This window comes from Thalassophryne amazonica, chromosome 15 (assembly GCF_902500255.1).
Source record: "Thalassophryne amazonica chromosome 15, fThaAma1.1, whole genome shotgun sequence".
Lineage (NCBI taxonomy): Eukaryota > Metazoa > Chordata > Actinopteri > Batrachoidiformes > Batrachoididae > Thalassophryne > Thalassophryne amazonica.
The window spans coordinates 82,162,389-82,181,504 of NC_047117.1; the positions used below are offsets into that span (position 1 = coordinate 82,162,389).

The window sequence follows — 19,116 nt, forward strand, 5'->3', positions numbered from 1 at the left end:
TGCTTTGCCTCTTGTTTTGCCATGGAAACCCAGCATGTATTGTAATGCCTTTGTGCGAGTGCTCTCCTTCAGCTTTTTTCTTCAGGCCGATGGCTGGCTGCCATAGGCGGGCTATGGGCAGCAGCCAAGCCTTTCAAGGCTGTGCAGCCCTCAGGTGGGTGCTACACACAATATGTGTTGTTAGCTACACATTACCCAAAGTCCCCACCCGTCCCTGCTGTTCAGAAGTGGATCTCTTCAAATTGGGGAGGTGGTAGCCTGGCAGATAAAGATGGATGCATGTGATAGAGGATCCCATTTGATTCCCTGGCAGACAGAAAACGCCCAAAAGTCCTTATTCCACCAAGTTGGTCCGGTGTGCAGTTGAGCTCCCTGCATGACAGGATGCTGACGTCAGCATGTGTGTGTGTGTGTGTGTGTGTGTGTAAGGCATCATTGTAAAGTGGTTTGAGCGTCTGGATTTGATGAAAAACCACTATAGAAATGCAGTCTATTTAATGGCCTGGTGTGTAGATTTATCACCCTGCACATGTGGCAGGCAGCGTATTCTAATCACTCCTGTGTGTGTGTGTGTGTGTGTGTGTGTGTGTGTGTGTGTGTGTGTGTGTGTGTGTGTGTGTGTGTGTGTGTGTGTGTGTGTGTGTGTGTGTGTGTGTGTGTGTGTGTGTGTGTGAAAACAAATAACTAAAAAAAACTGGATGGATTTTCACTGGACTTGATGGAAATATTACTTGGGTTAGTGTCTCCACATAATTAATGTTTCAAACATATTGGTCAAAGGACAAGGTTAAACAAAATGTAGCATGCCCCCCCCCCCCCCAAAAAAAAATCTGTGATTGATTAGTAGAACTGACTTCATAATGAAGTAACAAAAAAATTTGAAGTCATATACAGTAAAACGACAACAAAAAATCTTACATGCAGCGCATACATCAGCCCCCTGATGCTTTTCATTACCTCCGCCAAGGAGGTTATGTTTTCGGTCGCGTCTGTTTGTTTGTCTGTCTGTTTGTCTGTTTTTCAACAGGATATCTCAAAAGGTTTTGAACAGATTTTGATGAAATTTTGTGGAGTGGTTGGAAATAACAAGAGGAACAAGTGATTAACTTTTAGTGGTGATCCGGATCATGATCCGGATCCAGGAATTTTTTAAAGGATTCTTCACCATTGCGGGATAGGGGGAATTTTGACATTCTAGTTTCTAACTCCACAAAAACAAGGCAGAAAGGCTTGAAACAAATTAAGGTGTAACATAGTCATATGTTCTGTCAAACAACAAAGTTTGGTGATGATTGGATCCAGATTCTGGATCTGGTGATCCAGAATATGCAAAAATATATGGAAAATAGAAAATGTGTCAGTGTGAGGTGACAAATGAAGCTAGAGATGCACAACTAACACCAAATTGTAGCTGAATCTGTACTGATTCAGTAAGGTGTCATCAGATTTGATGTAGCTTCAAATGTTATGGAGCTACATCCAGAAGAAAACCGCCATTACCGAAAAATCGTTTTTATACAATAACTTTTCAACTAATAAAGACATAAAAGTGATTCCAAGTTCTAGTGGTATGTTTTCATGGTCAAGGATGTCAAATATACAGGAAAGAAAAGTGTATGTATCATAGTTTTGGTTGTAACACTGATTTGTTGAATAGATCACTGTGCCAAGGAGGGAATCTCTTTAAGGTCAGTGACCCTATGGCCTTGGCAGAGGTTTGCAGTCTCTGAGTGCTTCTAGTTATCAATGTATCCTCTTTACTGCAGGGTTCATGCAAGTACAGTCCACACATTGAAAACAATGTCCTAAAATGCCGGTGTGCAGTTGAGCACCCTGCATGGCAGCACAGTGACATCAGTGTGTGTGTGTGTGTGTGTGCGTGAGTCAGTGAGTGAAAGTGAGGTATCATCATAAAACGCATTGAGCATCTGGATTGAATGGAAAAACAGTAGAAATACAGTCCATTTCACGGCCTTGCACATATACTATATATTATCTACGTTTACTTGCAGCATTTGTTTCAGTCGTGCTGCAGATGTGTGTAAAATATCACTAGAATTGTGCGATACACAGTAGAAGCACATTTTGCACAAGCATTGTTTTATGAGCAAACTGTGGAAAACAACACTTCAGATGTCACACAACATGAAGTGTTGTTTTCTGTGTTTTTGTAAGTATTTCCAAAATATATTATACAGTACTATGCAATATTTTTAGGCATCCTAGAATTATAATAAAAGTAGTGTTTTATGCTCCCCCCCCCCTTTTTTTTTATTGGCATGTCAACAAATAAATAAATAATAATAATTTCTTTGTAAGTGTTCTGGCCAGTGTAATACCACACAAACACTTGCAAATGATAATGCCATGTTAAATTGATTGTAAAACACAATTACTCATAGTTTAAGTCACATTATCCTTAAAACAGTTTTGAGATCCTGCGACTTATACTGCAACTTATACTGTATACCAAACTATAACACAATGGTAAAATACCCTCAGCTGTATGAGCACTGTCTTTACAATTTGCAGTTGTTTTGCTGGTATCTCAGTGCAAACTATATGTTGTCACTTGATCATTTCACAAGGACCATAATGGAAATAAGTGTTTATGCTTTATTGTGTGATCAGTGTATCACTGATACATTCACCTCTGTATGTTCATATTGATGTTGCAGAATAACCTCAGTCAGTCATAAACAATATTGTATTTACGTTTTAACGGTGCCTGCAGGAGGGCGTGTGTGTGCGCATACATGAGCTTTTGACAAGCGCAGAAGTTAGCTGTGAGTTAGCGGAAGTTAGCATGCACGCTGACATTCACGAGATGTCTTGTAAATCACTCCAGAGGTGTTGTCAGGTTAAAAAGCAGCGTTTTCAGTTTTTAAAGTGTTTACTTCTCACTAGTTTTTACGTAATATATGAGGAAGATGTTATATTTACACACAAACAAAACTGAGTTAGCAGCTAGCTAGACCAGCCAGTGACGTCACCATGCTAATGTCCACAAAATGTCTTGTATCTCACTCCAGAGGTGTTATCAGGTTAAAAAAGCAGCATTTTCAGTTTTTAAAGTGTTTATTTCTCACTAGTTTTTACATAAAATATGAGGAAGATGTTATATTTACACACAAACAAAACTGAGTTAGCGGCTAGCTAGACCTGCCAGTGATGTCACCATGCTAACGTCCACAAAATGTCTTATATCTCACTCCAGAGATGTTATCAGGTTAAAAAAGCAGCGTTTTCAGTTTTTACAGTGTTTATTTCTCACTAGCTTTTACATAATATATGAGGAAGATGTTATATTTACACACAAACAAAACTGAGTTAGCAGCTAGCTAGACCAGCCAATGACGTCACCATGCTAACATCCACAAAATGTCTTGTACATAACTCCAGAGGTGTTATCAGGTTTCAAAAACAGCATTTTTCGGTTTTAGAAGTGTTTCTTTCTCACTAGCTTTTAAATAATACAACCCCTGGCAAAAATTATGGAATCACCGGCCTCGGAGGATGTTCATTCAGTTGTTTAATTTTGTAGAAAAAAGCAGATCACACACATGACACAAAACTAAAGTAATTTCAAATGGCAACTTTCTGGCTTTAAGAAACACTATAAGAAATCAAGAAAAAAAGATTGTGGCAGTCAGTAACGGTTACTTTTTTAGACCAAGCAGAGGAAAAAAATATGGAATCACTCAATTCTGAGGAAAAAATGATGGAATCACCCTGTAAATTTTCATTCCCAAAACTAACACCTGCATCATATCAGATCTGCTCATTAGTCTGCATCTAAAAAGGAGTGATCACACCTTGGAGAGCTGTTGCACCAAGTGGACTGACATGAATCATGGCTCCAACATGAGAGATGTCAGTTGAAACAAAGGAGAGGATTATCAAACTTTTAAAAGAGAGTAAATCATCATGCAATGTTCCAAAAGATGTTGGTTGTTCACAGTCAGCTGTGTCTAAACTCAGGACCAAATACAAAAAACATGGGAAGGTTGTTAAAGGCAAACATACTGGTAGACCAAGGAAGACATCAAAGCGTCAAGACAGAAAACTTAAAGCAATATGTCTCAAAAATCCAAAAATGCACAACAAAACAAATGAGGAACGAATGGGAGGAAACTGGAGTCAACGTCTATGACTGAACTGTAAGAAACCGCCTAAAGGAAATGGGATTTACATACAGAAAAGCTAAACGAAAGCCATAATTAACACCTAAACAGAATAAACAAGGTTACAATGGGCTAAGGAAAAGCAATCGTGGACTGTGGATGACTGGATGAAAGTCATATTCAGTGATGAATCTCAAATCTGCATTGGGCAAGGTGATGATGCTGGAACTTTTGTTTGGTGCCGTTCCAATGAGATTTATAAAGATGATTGTCTGAAGAGAACATCTAAATTTCCCCAGTCATTGATGATATGGGGCTGCATGTCAGGTAAAGGCACTGGGGAGATGGCTGTCATTACATCATCAATAAATGCACAAGTTTACGTTGATATTTTGGACAATTGAAAGGATGTTTGGGGATGATGAAATCATTTTTCAAGATGATAATGCATCTTGCCATAGAGCAAAAACTGTGAAAACATTCCTTGCAAAAAGACACATAGGATCAATGTCATGGCATAGGGTCAATGTCAATGAGCAGATCTGATTTGATGCAGGTTTTAGTTTGGGGGATGGAAATTTACAGGGTGATTCCATAATTTATTCCTCAGAATTGAGTGATTCCATATTTTTTTCCTCTTCTTGGTCTAAAAAAGTAACCGTTACTGACTGTCACAATCTTTTTTTCCTGATTTCTTATAGTGTTTCTTAAAGCCAGAAAGTTGCCATTTGAAATGACTTTAGTTTTGTGTCATGTCTGTGATCTGCTTTTTTCCACAAAATTAAACAACTGAATGAACATCCTCCGAGGCCGGTGATTCCATAATTTTTGCCAGGGGTTGTATATGAGAAACGTGTTATATTTACACATAAACGAAGCAGTTTTGAAGCACCAGAGAGACCAGCCACTGACATCGCGGTGCCGCTCTACTCTGATTGGCTGTCACCCCCACCCCTCAGAAAAAAAAAAAAAACTGAACAGAATGAAACACAATGTCATTTTTTAACCTCTTAAAATAGGTCAAGGTTAGCCATCTCTTCACTTGTCCAAAGTCTGAGTCCCAAGAATGTCTTCTGTGAATTTGAAGACTCTTGCAGTGTTAGAACTGGACTTATGCTGTACACAGACACACGGACAGACGCAAATACCCAGCGGCCATATTTGTAAAAATCGTGCGTAAATAAAAACCAATATTCATATCCATTATCATCAAAGTTGAAATCCCTCACACATTTAATTTAATTATGAATATTTATAAGGTTTTCACACGATAATTATTATTATTATTATTACTGCAGCCAATCTGCTCTGTGTAAGCCTGATCCCGTCAGACCTCAGAAGCTAAGCAGTGCCGTGTGTCACAGACCGAATGCTCCCCACTAATAATCGGTCGGCCCTGCCTTCACTGCGCATGCGTCATTTCTGAGTGTCACCAGCAGTTCACTGGTTATCACCTCGTTTCTGCTTCAAACTGCACTTCAGTCATCATCTATCTCAGCGCCAGATATCTGAAGCTTTTGTTCAACAATAATTTCCACATAAATTCAGCATTATTTCATCATAAAAGATGGAGGACTGATCACAGCGCCACAGCAGCTGCTGCAGCACCGGCGTCATTTCAGAGCGCCAGTATCGACTTGCCAATTATCACCTCATTTTCTGCTTAAAATGTAAGTAAGTAAGTAAGTAAGTAAGTAAGCTTTATTTATATAGCACTTTTCACAGACCAAGGTCACAAAGTGCTTCACACGATATAAATAGACAATAAAAACAACACATACAAATATAGAACAATAAAATAAATTGACACTAAAATGCCAGTTTAAAAAAATGTGTCTTTAGTTGCTGTCTAAAAACATCCACAGAATCCAGTGAGCGAAGAGAACAGGCCTCATTTTTGCTTAAAACTGACATTAGAATGATTTAAGAGAATAATTTTACCTTGTCATCTGATGGTTAATAATCACATTAATCAGTTTAATCGCTTTGGGTGAAGAGAGTCCGTCTCAGATGAGCGGCTGAGCTCCGAAATGATGCATGCGTAGTGAAGGCAGGGGGGATCAGTTTTTAGGGGGGACCGTTTGGTCTGCAACACCGGATCTGATTAGTTCTTGGATGGGAGACTTCTTCAGATCACCAGCGGCTGTGTGTGTTTCTCCAGGTGAAACTGGAGTTGCATCAGGCAGGGCATCCGGCGTAAAATCTGTGACAAATACCAATGGAGATCTGGCTGTATCCGCTGTGGTGACCCAGAACAAAATCATAAGAAGCCAAAAGGACAACACTGTGCTTTAAACCTTTGCACAAATGCACAATCGTTTCATACATCTGCCCTGCTACAAGTCCGGTTCACACATTAACAGCAAGGCATTAAAAATAGTCTGTATTTATTCAAATATTTCAGTGCAAAAGCTGACCGTTTTAAATAACTGTATTATTAGTATAACGAAGAATTTGGTAGCTCTTAGAGCTGCTGTTTGTTTGTCAGTGAGCTCATTTGACAGCAAGCTGCAGAAGCCTCATTATGTGTGTTGCTGATTCTTCAGACATCAGTAGGTTCTTCTTCTGTATGATGGTTATTTTACATATTTATTTTCATTAACCTGTTGTACTGTTTCATAAAAAGGGGGGACTATATATCACAAAATGTGAGCGAAAGGTTGCACTGGAGGGTAGCTTCATGGTTTAACCACCAGATGGAGTAACAGTTCCTTCAACTGAAGTTCAAGCACCATGTGGACTGAGCATGATGTGATGTCAAACTCCTAATCTGATTCTCCTTTTAGTCCCAAAGGCATTCATCTTAAGACTTAACTGGTTTAAGTTTAGCTGAGAATTATGTGCTCTGATGGTGAAAATGGTAAATAACAAACTAACTCATTGGTGCTTCTGCATGTTTGACTGAGCATTTGTGCATTTCTCTTTGTCACGCCACCTTGATAAAAATGAGTTCCTGTTCCTTTAAGGGATGTCTCCAAAAGTGACTTCAGCGGTGTCTCTTATATTCCATAGTCAGAGAAAGTCCAGAGGCAGAGTGTGGAATCTTCTCCAGGTGCTCAACAATCAGCAGGTACGATCATTTCAACTTGAATTCCAACTAAATGTGATCTTCCACCAACAAATTACAAATACTTTAGAATTTAAGCTGGAGACACTTTGCTTTAGTTCTTTTACACAAGAACATTTATTTTACCTTTTCTTTTACACCAGACCATAGTAATAACAACAGCTATTATAAATGATTTTTGAATCAACATTTAATGATTACAGCTATAACCTAATAACTTTGTACTCATTCATCCTTACTGTTGTAGTACTTTAAGTTATTGGTGCTGTGGGGCATCTTTCTGTGTGTTTTTTTATTTCTTAATTGTTTCAAATTCATGGTTTCATATGTTGGATTTTCACATGGTCTTGGCGTGGAAAGTGCTTTAACATTTGTTCCTATGTCGGGACTTGGCAGGAAATACATGTGCAGTCAACTTTTTTCTTTTAGGCTGCATGTACCGACAGGGTCGATCAATCAACCGTGGGTTTTTTTGTCTTTAAATAAAAACTTCTCCTTATCGCTGTTTCACAAACCATTGCAAATGTTGCGTGTATTTGGCAGAAAGGTCTTTGTTAAACACATTTAAGTGCTAGAAATAATACCATTAAACGTATGAGCAAACCCTCCTACTGTCATTTAAAGACTTTGCTCTGAAAAGACACTGTGACAATGAATTTGCCCAGATTAGTCATTGTGATGTCTCCTGTTGTCCAGATACTGTGATTCCATCCAGCAGAAGATTTTGTCATCATGAACACAGACAAGCATCCAGAAATCGACTCTCCTGAAGCAAATGGGATGGGTGAGTGCAGAAAGGATATGTGCAGACCACGTGAAGGCCTTCAGCTTTCATGTCTACCGTGGCATCATGAAGCAGCACTTACTGCATTTATATGGGCTTGAACTGATTTCACTCATGGTCATGTAGAGTGTTACAAACCAAACGCAGTGAAATGTTACAAACATTTTTACATGTGCAAAATGTGACGCTTTTCAGACATGTGCAACAGCGTGACAGATGTGAAGCCACGGAAGGAAGAGCAGAAAGAAGATAAGTCATTCTTTGAAAATGGAATGGATTGTACTAAAGGTGTGTTGGATCAATATCCATATGGACACACACACACACACACAGACTTATTTTTTTCTGTATTCATAGTGTGTTCACAGTATTTATGTTACAGTTTTATTTTGAAAAACTTTGGTTTAATTAAAGTTGCAGTACCTTTTGATGTTTTGTAACCATGTCAGTCATAAAAAGGATTTTCTTTAGCACTTCTATAATTTTGCATCTTAATCTTCATATCAATATTTCCCCACCTTATATAGCAAATATCATCAAAATTTGCCTTGTCTAGAAAGAATTTTGAATTTGGACCCACATGGGTTAAAATATAGATGATGGTGTGAGGGCTCCAAAGATGTTAGTCCTTCGATTATGGCTGGACCTGCTAAAAAAATGATGTAAAATGAAAAGAGAGCGATAGTGATGGACACAGCTAATAAACATAGGTGACCAGAGATGGGAAGAACCCAGGATAAAATCTAGCCATACTTTACAGGAAGGATGTCTGCTGGACAGGTAAGACAACACCCACACAGGTGTGCTGTGTCAGTAAGGTTAGATAGAGTTATAATGTTTGTTCTTGGTTTGCACAAATTAGTTTTATCATATTTTTGTTACATATACTGTAGTTTTCCTCATCATGAGCCAAAATGTCAGAGTTCCCAGTTTCATTTGAATGCAGCATGAACGTTGGACCTTTGCATATGTGTGTCCTCCTCCATGTTGTCTGCAGTCTCTCTACGGGCCAACTCACAATATTTGCCACAGAATCCCCCAAAAGAAATATTTTACAAGCAATAAAATGACCTGCAATTTTGTGACGTACCACAGAAAAAAGTGCTTTCTAGTAACTACATTTCGATGCAAAGTAGATTTTGTCAATTTTGTGGAAAATCGAAATGTACAGTACTACACCTTTAAGTGTGTCAGAATTTGATAAACTGTAGAGGAGATAATGTCTCTCACTTCATGTGGACAATTACAAAGGTCCACATGTCCTATGCCCTAAGTCCTAAGTCCTATGTGTGTGCTTGCTTGTCACCGGAATTACTCAAAAACCTATGGAGCATGAAAAAAGCAATTTTTTTTATAAATAATTTCAAAAACGTTTCAAGCATTTTTGTCCATTTCTCATGATTGAATACTTTCATTAACCGTCTCAGGCTCAAATTAATTTTTAGTAACAGGAAAAATCAGATATTTAACCATTGCAAATCTGCAGCGCCTGCCTTCATTTTATATATATATATATATATATATATATATATATATAAAAGAAAAAGTATACATTTGGTTGAAGTATTGGAATATGGGTTGGGCTTAATCCTCTCCCTCCCAACTCTTCTGTACTTTGCTGGACGGTGAAACCATCTGATAAGACCGATGATTAAGTTGTGCACATATCATTCATCACAGAACCTACTGTGGACAAACTGTATCTGCATGAATTACCGACCAATTCCCATTTAAGTCAAAATGGGAGCCTTGCTACTGTCAAGACATGAAGTTTGTAAAATGTGTAAAAAAAGATTATAATTTTGCCTTGGCTGAAGAGGATATATGGTTGAACAGTCAGTTGTACTTATATCTGTGCTCCACTGCGTGTCCCTAGCTGTGACGGTCCTGATGTGATAAATACTTCAGACACAACAACAAACTTATAAATTGCGATACTTTTATGTTTCCTACCATATGGTCAGACTATGTTCTTTTCTGCAGAATATTCTTCCCACAACAGGAAGATTTTGCACACTAGAGAACAGCATCCACACATCTTTCTTCACACCCGATCTTGTTATCGTGGTCATATTTTTACTCGTAGATGTGTGGCGTTGACCCTTTATTTATCTCTCAAAAACCTGGTGCTATAGCGAGCACTCGCTCATTTTTTTTCTGACTGCTAGCCGTTTGCCCCATTGCGTGCATTTCTTACTAAAACCATGTTCTGCGTCTAACACTCAGCCTGCGGTTTACTGCTCTCAGGCCCTGGACACTATATCGGGCCTCCCAGAGCTCTGTGCGTGCAAAGTTTCCATAGCACCTCTGAGCGCTTTCCACAAGAGAAGGCGCTGCTCTTCAGCTCATCATTAGCCACAACCAAGACCACACTGTGGTTTCTGGATGTTACACAGTGTTCTGAGGGCTTGGTTTTGACATTTTAGCACGAGGCTAGAGAGGTTCTGCAAGCCGTACCGTACCAGGCAATAGGATTCTGCTTGTCTGCAGCTGCAGCGTTGAGAAGTACAGACAGATCCTCTACAGTGAGGAAGTTCTTCAGCGGAGCTATGGGCTAATCTAAGGAAGTTTGCACTACAAACTACCATTTCTACTGTTAAAACATTTCACCCTACATATTAATTGCATGCGTCATTTTCAGCCTCTGTGGTAGAGGCATTGCAGTCGATTTCTAAACGCAAACGAGGAATTAGTGGCATCAAGTTTGAGGTGTTATGCACTTGTTTCTCCTCCCGTGGTTCTGGTTTCTGTGCATTGAGAGGAAATGCCTTTGCTTTATCTCAAGCACACATCTTCTGAATTTGTGACAGTGTGCATCAGCCAAAATTAGCCAGCCCATCCTCTGGAGCTGTGTTCATACTAACGCTCATCTATCAACTATAAATATGATTGTAGACGTGAAGACATGTCACTATTTCACACATTCTGGTTGGAGAAGTAGAGCACTTATTTCCCATATATATTTATATACTGGGACAGTGGCTTTTTTAATTTTGGTTGTCTGTCACATTATATTACAGTTGAAAGCAATTGGCATATATGAACACATTGTGCAGATTGTCAGCCTCCATTTAAGGGTAAATACACCCATACTGGGTGTATAAATTAAACATTTTGTGTGCAGTCTTTATTTTATGGGGCCAAAATAATTGGACATTTAACTGTTTGGTTGTTTCACAGTCAGGTGTTTGTTATTCTCGGATAAAAAGGATATTTCAAGTGCTGAATCAATTGCAAGGAATTGTTAAGAATATGACAAGTCATTCTTAAAAACTGGAGTGAGGTGAGGGAAGCCTCCAAGACATCCATGACAACTTTGAAGGAGTTACAAGTCTCTTTGGTAGAATGACACAGAGAAAGACATTATTAAAAATGAAGACACATGAACTCTCAACTTGAATCTCCCACTTGCTATTTGGAAAAACTGTGCCATAGTGTTTCTATTCCTTGTTTATCTCCCTCTTCCCCATGTATGAAGTTAGTCCTATACGAGCCCTATACAAGTGCTTATCCCTGGATACTGTGAGGTGAAGAAGATTACATTAGATTAGATTAGAGAGAACTTTATTAAAACCTTGGGAAGACTCCCTCAGGGAAATTGAGGTTCCAGCAGCATTGTATAGCAGCACACAGGGTAAGAAGCACACAGAGTATCAAAATGAAAGTAAAAAACCAGTTTGCAAAATTTAAATACAAACATAAATACGAGAATTATGCTCGCTACTGGTTTACTGGCTACTACTGTTCCTCTCCTTCCTGTCCTCTGTCTTTCTGTTGCTCTTCCTCCCCCCGAGTGAGGAGATGTACAGTCTGATGGCCTGAGGGACAAAGGAGTTATTCAGTCTGTTGGTCCTGCACTTGAGAAGGAGCAGTCTGTGGTTGAAGAGGCTCCTCTGGTTGCTGATGACGGTGTGCAGAGGGTGACTGGCATCGTCCATAATGTCCAGCAGTTTGTCCAGTGTTCTGTTCTGTTTTTCTTTGTCAGTGTGAGTAGAAAAAGCTAATTTGAAATGGCCAAATATCATTATTTCAAATGTGGGCAGTATGGTGGTACAATGTTTCGCACGCTTCCTCAGCAGCAAGAAAGTTCTGGGTTCAAGTCCACCTCCAAGAACTGTCAGTTCCTCCTACCATTAAAAACATGCAGATTAGGTTCTTTTTAATTGTACTTCCAAACTTAGTCATCAGTTGTGCACAACTTGTGTGAAGTCGAGATGTATATCCATCCTGGATCTGGTGCAGTTACACTGAATGAATGTGGGCAGCTGAAAGGAGAATGTTCAGTGCAAATGTTTTAGGTGCATTTAATGTGTCTAAAACTTAAGAAACAGTTTCATCCTTATGAAAGACTGAACACAACATTGTTGTCCATATGTGTGTGTGTGTGTGTGTGTGTGTGTGTGTGTGTGTGTGTGTGTGTGTGTGTGTGTGTGTTCGCGTGTGCGTGTTTTGCTTCTTCCTTTCTTAGATATGAGACCTATAAAGACTGAGACAGAAGAGATGGAAGATAATGAGCCGCTCTCCAACTGTAACAAAGAAAACACCGAACTTGCTGAAAGAGGAAGAAGGTGCCAGCGATGATGGGATGGAGGAAGTGTTAGATGGGGAGAGGACAGAAGAGGAGGATGATGATGAGAAGGACATTGAAGGGGATGAAGAAGGAGACTCCCTCAATGAGCCTCAGGACCTGTCCATGGTGGACTACACGCATTACGAGAGCACGGTCCCATCGGACGCTGATGCAGCAGCAGGGAGCTACGTGGCTGAAACCATGGCCCCCCGACTTCAGGCAGCAGGCAAACTTAACTGTGACATCTGTGGCCTGTCCTGCGTCAGCATCAACGTACTGCTGGTGCACAAGCGTAGCCACACGGGTGAGCACAGGAACACATCCAAAAACACGACCTCAAATGCTGCAGTTGTGCAATCAACATACCGAGGAGGTGATAGCTTTGGTAGATAGTGCTGCGCCCACAATCTACCACTACTGCACTAGGTCAAGATGTTCGATGAAAGGTGCCTACGATTAAGAACATGAACGTCTACATCGTACGTGACGTACAGGTTTTAAAATGTTCAGTAATAGGTGGTTGTGAAATATCCCCTGTGGTTATGTGGTTTGATGCATTTTTATTGCATTGGTAGAGAAGCCCACACATTATATTGCATCTTCTAATCATTTATTATCATATCTTGAATTGCGTTCATTTTATAGGAAATGAAGGTGAAACTATGCAGACGTGATTCAAGAACTTTGTCATTGGGCATGCACAAGGGAATTGGATATGCATGAATGTCAAATGGTGCAATTTAAAGATAACAATACATGTAAATGTACCATATTAAGGTAAAATTGTAAATGAATTATCATATTTTCTGGACAATAAATCACACTGGACTAAAATCGCATCTGTCAAAAAATGCATCATGAAGAGGAAAAAAAAACATATAAAAGTTGCGCTAGAGTATACTGTTTAAGTCACGTTTATTTTTCAAATGTGGTGTTACTGCTTGATGCAACAAGAAGCAAAGTGAATTTAACCGTCACATTATTGATTCATAACACAAACACTGCATTAGTGATCAGAGGCTAATAAGCTAATGCATTAGCGATCAGAGGCTAACAAGCTGATTAATGTTATTGTACCAGGCGCAAAATGTAAATTCATTGAGCCACTCATCGGATCTGTTCCTACAGCAGAGTCCATCCCATGTTCCCCAGAGAACAACAACAAGTTGTACAAGTATATAGAAGGTTACTGTGCATTAACTCTTTACTCTTTACTGTGCATCTGATTTTTGGAATTTAAAACTCCTTTTGTTAAATAACAACATCCACTTTGATGTGCACATGTGCTGTTGAGTTCTTGTGAGTTGTTAAACTCCTCCAAAGGAAACACCATGTTAAAAAGCGAGTTCCAAATACAGGAAAACAAAAAAAGGAAAATATGTTAAGTCTTATATAGGCGCTTATCCTCAGATACTTTAGAGCAAAGGGGATGAGAGTCTACAGCTCCCCCTGGATGGGAAGCCAGTCTATCACAGGTGACTTCCCCAAATTAAGACTGTATCCAGTTACAGCCAGGTGGAGTCTTGTCCCAGAATGCAAGACAGGCAGCTTGAGCAGGAATTGAACCCTGGTCTCTTCAGCAACCGTGCAACTCTTTTTCCCCAAGTCTGGTCTGTGATGTTGTATTGATTGTGAAATTGTTAACTGAGCAGTTTGTGTTTTGTGTCTCTCAGGTGAGCGTCCATTCCACTGTGCTCAGTGCGGGGCGTCCTTCACTCAGAAGGGAAACCTGCTTCGCCACATCAAACTGCATTCTGGGGAGAAACCTTTCAAATGCCCCATGTGCAGCTACGCCTGCCGTCGGCGTGATGCTCTAAGTGGGCACCTGCGCACCCATTCTGGTACAATATTTTCCTTCACCCCCACCAAACTCTCACACAGACACACTGGAAGCACCTGTTGCAGCATCAAAGAGAGTGTGTGTGATTCTCACTCTGTTTAAACCTGTGCAGATGAGGTCTGCTGAGCATGCACGGTTTTTTTCCAGTAACACCCTGCCATGCACTCATACAGTTCTACACATCACACACAATAATGTACGCTCTCACCTCTGGAAACTTACTCATTCAGTTTCAGTTCACGTGTTTACCTGCAGACTTTCTGCACACTTTTCTTGTGTGAACACCATCATGTTTTTGTCAACCTGTGAAACTGTGTACCGCCAAAATAATAACCTGCTGTACCACTTAGATGTTGTGGAGTGTCTAACTGAAACTCTTGCTCGCAGTAGAGAAGCCCTTCAAGTGCAACCACTGCAGTCGCAGCTACAAGCAGCGCAGCTCCCTCGAAGAGCACAGAGAGCGGTGCCATGTGTACATTCAGAGCAAAGGTCCCACTGAGCGAGGTGAGCAGCTTCACTCGTCTCTCGCTCGGGTACGCCGGGCGCGAAACGTCATCGAAACTCCGCTGTGCCCTCACGGAGCGCGTGGACGCTTTGTCTGTGCAGATAGAGTCAGGATCTCGCACGCACGTTTACAGTGGATGTTTAACACGTTTGTGTACCCACAGCATGTGTCAAAAGAAAGTGGTTATTGCTTACAGGCCGCAATTTTACAGGAACATTAAATTAATGCGCTTATAGCTGTTGCCCCGTAATTAGCTCTAAATAGGTTATGGGTGCTGTGGTGTGCAGGCACAGTGCTGAGAAGACTGCCGCTCCTGTCAGTAGCAGCAAAGGGGAAACCATAGAGAGTATGTAGGCCAAATGTTTCAGCCTGACCACCATCCACACGCATGCAGACATCCCCTCCCAACCAATGTGTCGAACCTGCCCCCAGAAAATGACTTTTGATACAGGCAGGACAGTTACATGGTTGCGACACAAACAAAGTGCTCTTTTTCTGTGGTCGCCAAATGTCGTAAGCTTATGCCTAATGGTGCCGGAGTGGTGAGGAAGTACATCCTCATCCTGTGGTCTCCTCTCCTGCACTGATGAAGCAAAAAAAAAAACCCAGGAAGTGAGGTCAAAACAGCGTCTGATCTCAAATTAATATCATCTTCCTTCCAGGGTGAGTTTGTTTCAAGCATTTGGGAAGGTACAATGTGTGAGATGTTTACTGATCATGAAGAGATACTGATAAAACTTTTTTGTCTCGTTCTTACGCAGAGGACGGTCACACATCCAGGAGTCAAATGGGCACCGAGCGTGCACTGCTTCTCGACAGGCTCGCCAGTAATGTAGCCAAACGCAAGAGTTCAATGCCACAAAAGTTTACGGGTAAGAGCGTCCTGAGTTTGACTGACAGTTCAGGCACACACAGCACTGAGGTCTAGATATAATCAAGATTTGCAAAATTCCACATTGCTTTAAAATGTTTCTTACTTGCTATTAGAAATCAGCATAGTTTCTTCCTTTATTCCTTTTATTGAGTTCTTTTCTAAACTGCAAAGCTCCTACAGCTACATGCTGCTGCTCTGTGTTAAATCTATTTGTAATTTGTGCTTTTTGCCATGCTTTTCTTTTTTAAACTTTTTGCATCTTTAGCCAGTTTGTGATTTGCAGATTATTTCAGGTTGTCTGTCTCAGCTGCCTGCTTGTCTGTTTCTCTCTGCTGGCCCCCACCACCTCAGAGCACCTACACCACAGCGTAGAGCCAAGAGACCTATGTCGTAGGTGGGTATTGGTTAGAAATGTAAAGCTACACTGTGTAGGATTTAGGGGTATTTATGGGCAGAAATGGAATATAGCATTCATAACCATCTCTTTATTAATGTGTAATTACCTGCAACAATGGATCAATGTCCTTTCATAAACTTAGAATGAGTCCTTCATATCTGCACGTGAGCACGTCCCATCTTGGAGGGGCAACATGTTGCAGCACCGTGTTGATAGAGAAACCCAAAACGGACACGTATTTGCTCCGTCTTTTACATTTTTGCAGTGCAGCTGGAAGACTGAAGAAAAAAGAGGAATCAGTGGTGACTCCCCTATACACAGTCTGCTGGTTGCTCCTGGAGGCAAACAAGTTTGAGAACTCAGAAAATCATGCATATTGCTGATCACAAGTGAAGCCAAGAGAGCCGGTGTCCCGAGGAGATGATCTACCCATCGAGAGGATCTCCACCGCGCAACTGCGCATGCGCATCTCCCTGTCATCAAAGTACAATTGCGTGTGTACATGCAAATCTTTCCTTTTTTTTAATTGAAAAGACACATTACTGTATTTTAATGTAAAGACAAAACTTACGTGGGTTTTCTAGTTTTCGTCGGTGGGTGAGCTTAGCTCGACATGTGAGGTACACCTGCGTAATTGCACGGTGGAGCCCATTTGAGACGAGCTCCACTACTGAAGAAAGCCCACAAAAGTTTTGTATTTACATAAAAAATACAGTAATGTGTCGTTATATATTGTCGCTAGATGATGGTGGGCTCAGCTTGACAGCGGGGGCTCAGCTCGACACGCGTAATGAATTGCGCTACGGGGAGGTCAACTCGACAGGGCAGCTCACCTTGAAGAACACCGGCCACCAAAGAAGCACAAATGTGATGGGGCAAACAAAATACTCACTAGTGACAGTAAAATACACTCTGCAACCATTTAGATGACACTAAATTGTACACACTGTAGCTATATATATATATGTATAGAGAGAGAGAGAGAGAGAGAGAGACAGAGAGAGAGAGAGAGAGTGTGTGTGCATGCATGTTTGTATGCATTTGGTACTTCTCACACTTCAGTATTTAAATGTTCACATTTGTGCAGCAATTTGCAGAACTTTTAGGGCGTGCATGCAGAGTGATTTTTCAGTTGTTGGCTTCCATCGTTCTGTAGCGTAGCTAGCTAGCACTGGATTGTAGTTTCACAATCACGCCTCAAGCTGCTCTCTAAACAAAGGCGTATTGGTAAAAAGGTCTCCTGTGTCTCTCTATCGACTTAACAAATGAAGTGTGATCTTTCAATATGACAACCACAGAGGGGAAAAGAAAAGTAAGGTTTGCAACCGCATTGCGAGAGGGAGGGAGAGAGAGAGAGAGAGAGAGAGAGAGAGAAGAGGCAGAGGCGAGAAACGTGAGCAGGTGTCTCTCTCTGTCTATGCTTTTGTGGTGCAGCTGCACTCCAGGCCTTCATCTGCTTTGTCTGCTTCCTCTCCGCCGTCCGTCCTTATACATCTATCTGCTGGCTCAGGACACACTCCTATGATTTAAAGCTTTAAAATCATCTGTTGTATGAATCTGTGTAGATTTTGTGGGGGGGGATTTGAGGCAGGGGGGTGGATCTAACGTGGGCATCCTTTTATTGGATGTATGTAATGTCTTCATCCTGGTGTAGGCGACAACGGTGTCTGTTTGGACTTGAGCTTTAATCGGGAGCTGGTTCACCGGACTGATGTGAAGGATCCGCCGGGCTCCCCTGGGTGTGACACCCACCACCTGCAACAACCCACTCTCACAAGCCCAGACAGCGACCCCCCCCCCTCCCACAGGTCCTACCCGGTGTCATTAACTCGTAACGACATCAGCCCTGTGGCCCTCACCAACGGCCATAAGATAGCCATGCCGCTCCTCGGGCTCCCTCACACCAGCCAGCCTCACCTCAACATGGACTCATTCCACACCGACACTCCCCACATATCCCAGCCTGTCATGTACAGCTTAGGGCACCTCCTGGGGGGTCTTAACCACCAGAACAGCGTCTCTCATGCACAAACTCAGGCAATCCCCTTGTCGCCGCTGGAGGCTTTACGGGTGGCCAGTGTTGACGGGGAGGCGGGAGGCGTGTACCCCTGCAGCCACTGCAGGGTGATCTTTCTGGACTATGTCATGTTCACCATCCACATGGGATGCCATGGGTTCCGCGATCCACTCGAATGCAACGTGTGTGGTCACCGCAGTCGGGACCGCTACGAGTTCTCATCCCACATAGTGCGCAGCGAGCACCGAGTGGAACTGAAGTAGATGTCAATCGCACAGACATTCTCATGATGACACATGCTTACACAAACACACGCGCCCAGACGACGCTGTGTGACCCAGACATTTGCTCATATATGTAGCCCGTAGTATCAGAAATGAAAGCATGAAGCGGCAGTTATTTGTCTATCTCTTTGTCTTTACGTGCGTGTGTGTATTAGAGTGAGAGAGACGTTATAGGAGTGTGGTGTTGATATGAGTGTTCTTAGTCACAATGTACTCATCTGAAAAGATGACCTGTAAAGTCTACATGCGGGAGTAATTCTACTTCTTTTTCATATGTTGGAGTTGGACTTCATTATCAGTGCTGTATCTGCTGCTTGTGTCTTATAAAACTGTATTCACGTGTTCAAAATGAAGGTGGAATTAATGCAATGATCTACTGCTGGAATATTGTGTTACGTTGCAAAAAAAATAAAAGTGATTTATTTTTTTTTTATCACACAAAGACTGAACCTTTCCTCTGAGAAGTTTTGCTTGTGTGACGAAGACTTACTAATTCAAGAGTGTTGAGAAAAAAAATCTTTTTTAATCTGCTTTTACGCTGTGGTTTTTGAGAACGCAGCTCACGGCTTCAAAGGACACCACGTGCTGGTTTCTCTCTCCTGAATATTATTCTCACTCAGTGCGCCTGCAAGTCAGAAACAACTCGCAGTTTTG

At 41.2% G+C, this 19,116-nt stretch overlaps 1 protein-coding gene across 1 annotated transcript; it reads left to right on the forward strand.

Annotated features, from left to right (window-relative positions):
- The first annotated feature begins 6,958 nt into the window (after positions 1-6,958).
- LOC117526871 (zinc finger protein Aiolos-like) lies at positions 6,959-18,911 on the forward strand. Its single transcript, XM_034188947.1, is given in 9 exon segments — positions 6,959-7,194; positions 7,888-7,975; positions 8,171-8,263; positions 12,444-12,496; positions 12,498-12,849; positions 14,219-14,386; positions 14,773-14,889; positions 15,652-15,762; positions 17,816-18,911. Coding segments are annotated over 8 exon segments (1,572 nt in total). The 5' UTR covers positions 6,959-7,194; positions 7,888-7,923; the 3' UTR covers positions 18,442-18,911.
- Positions 18,912-19,116: the final 205 nt, after the last annotated feature.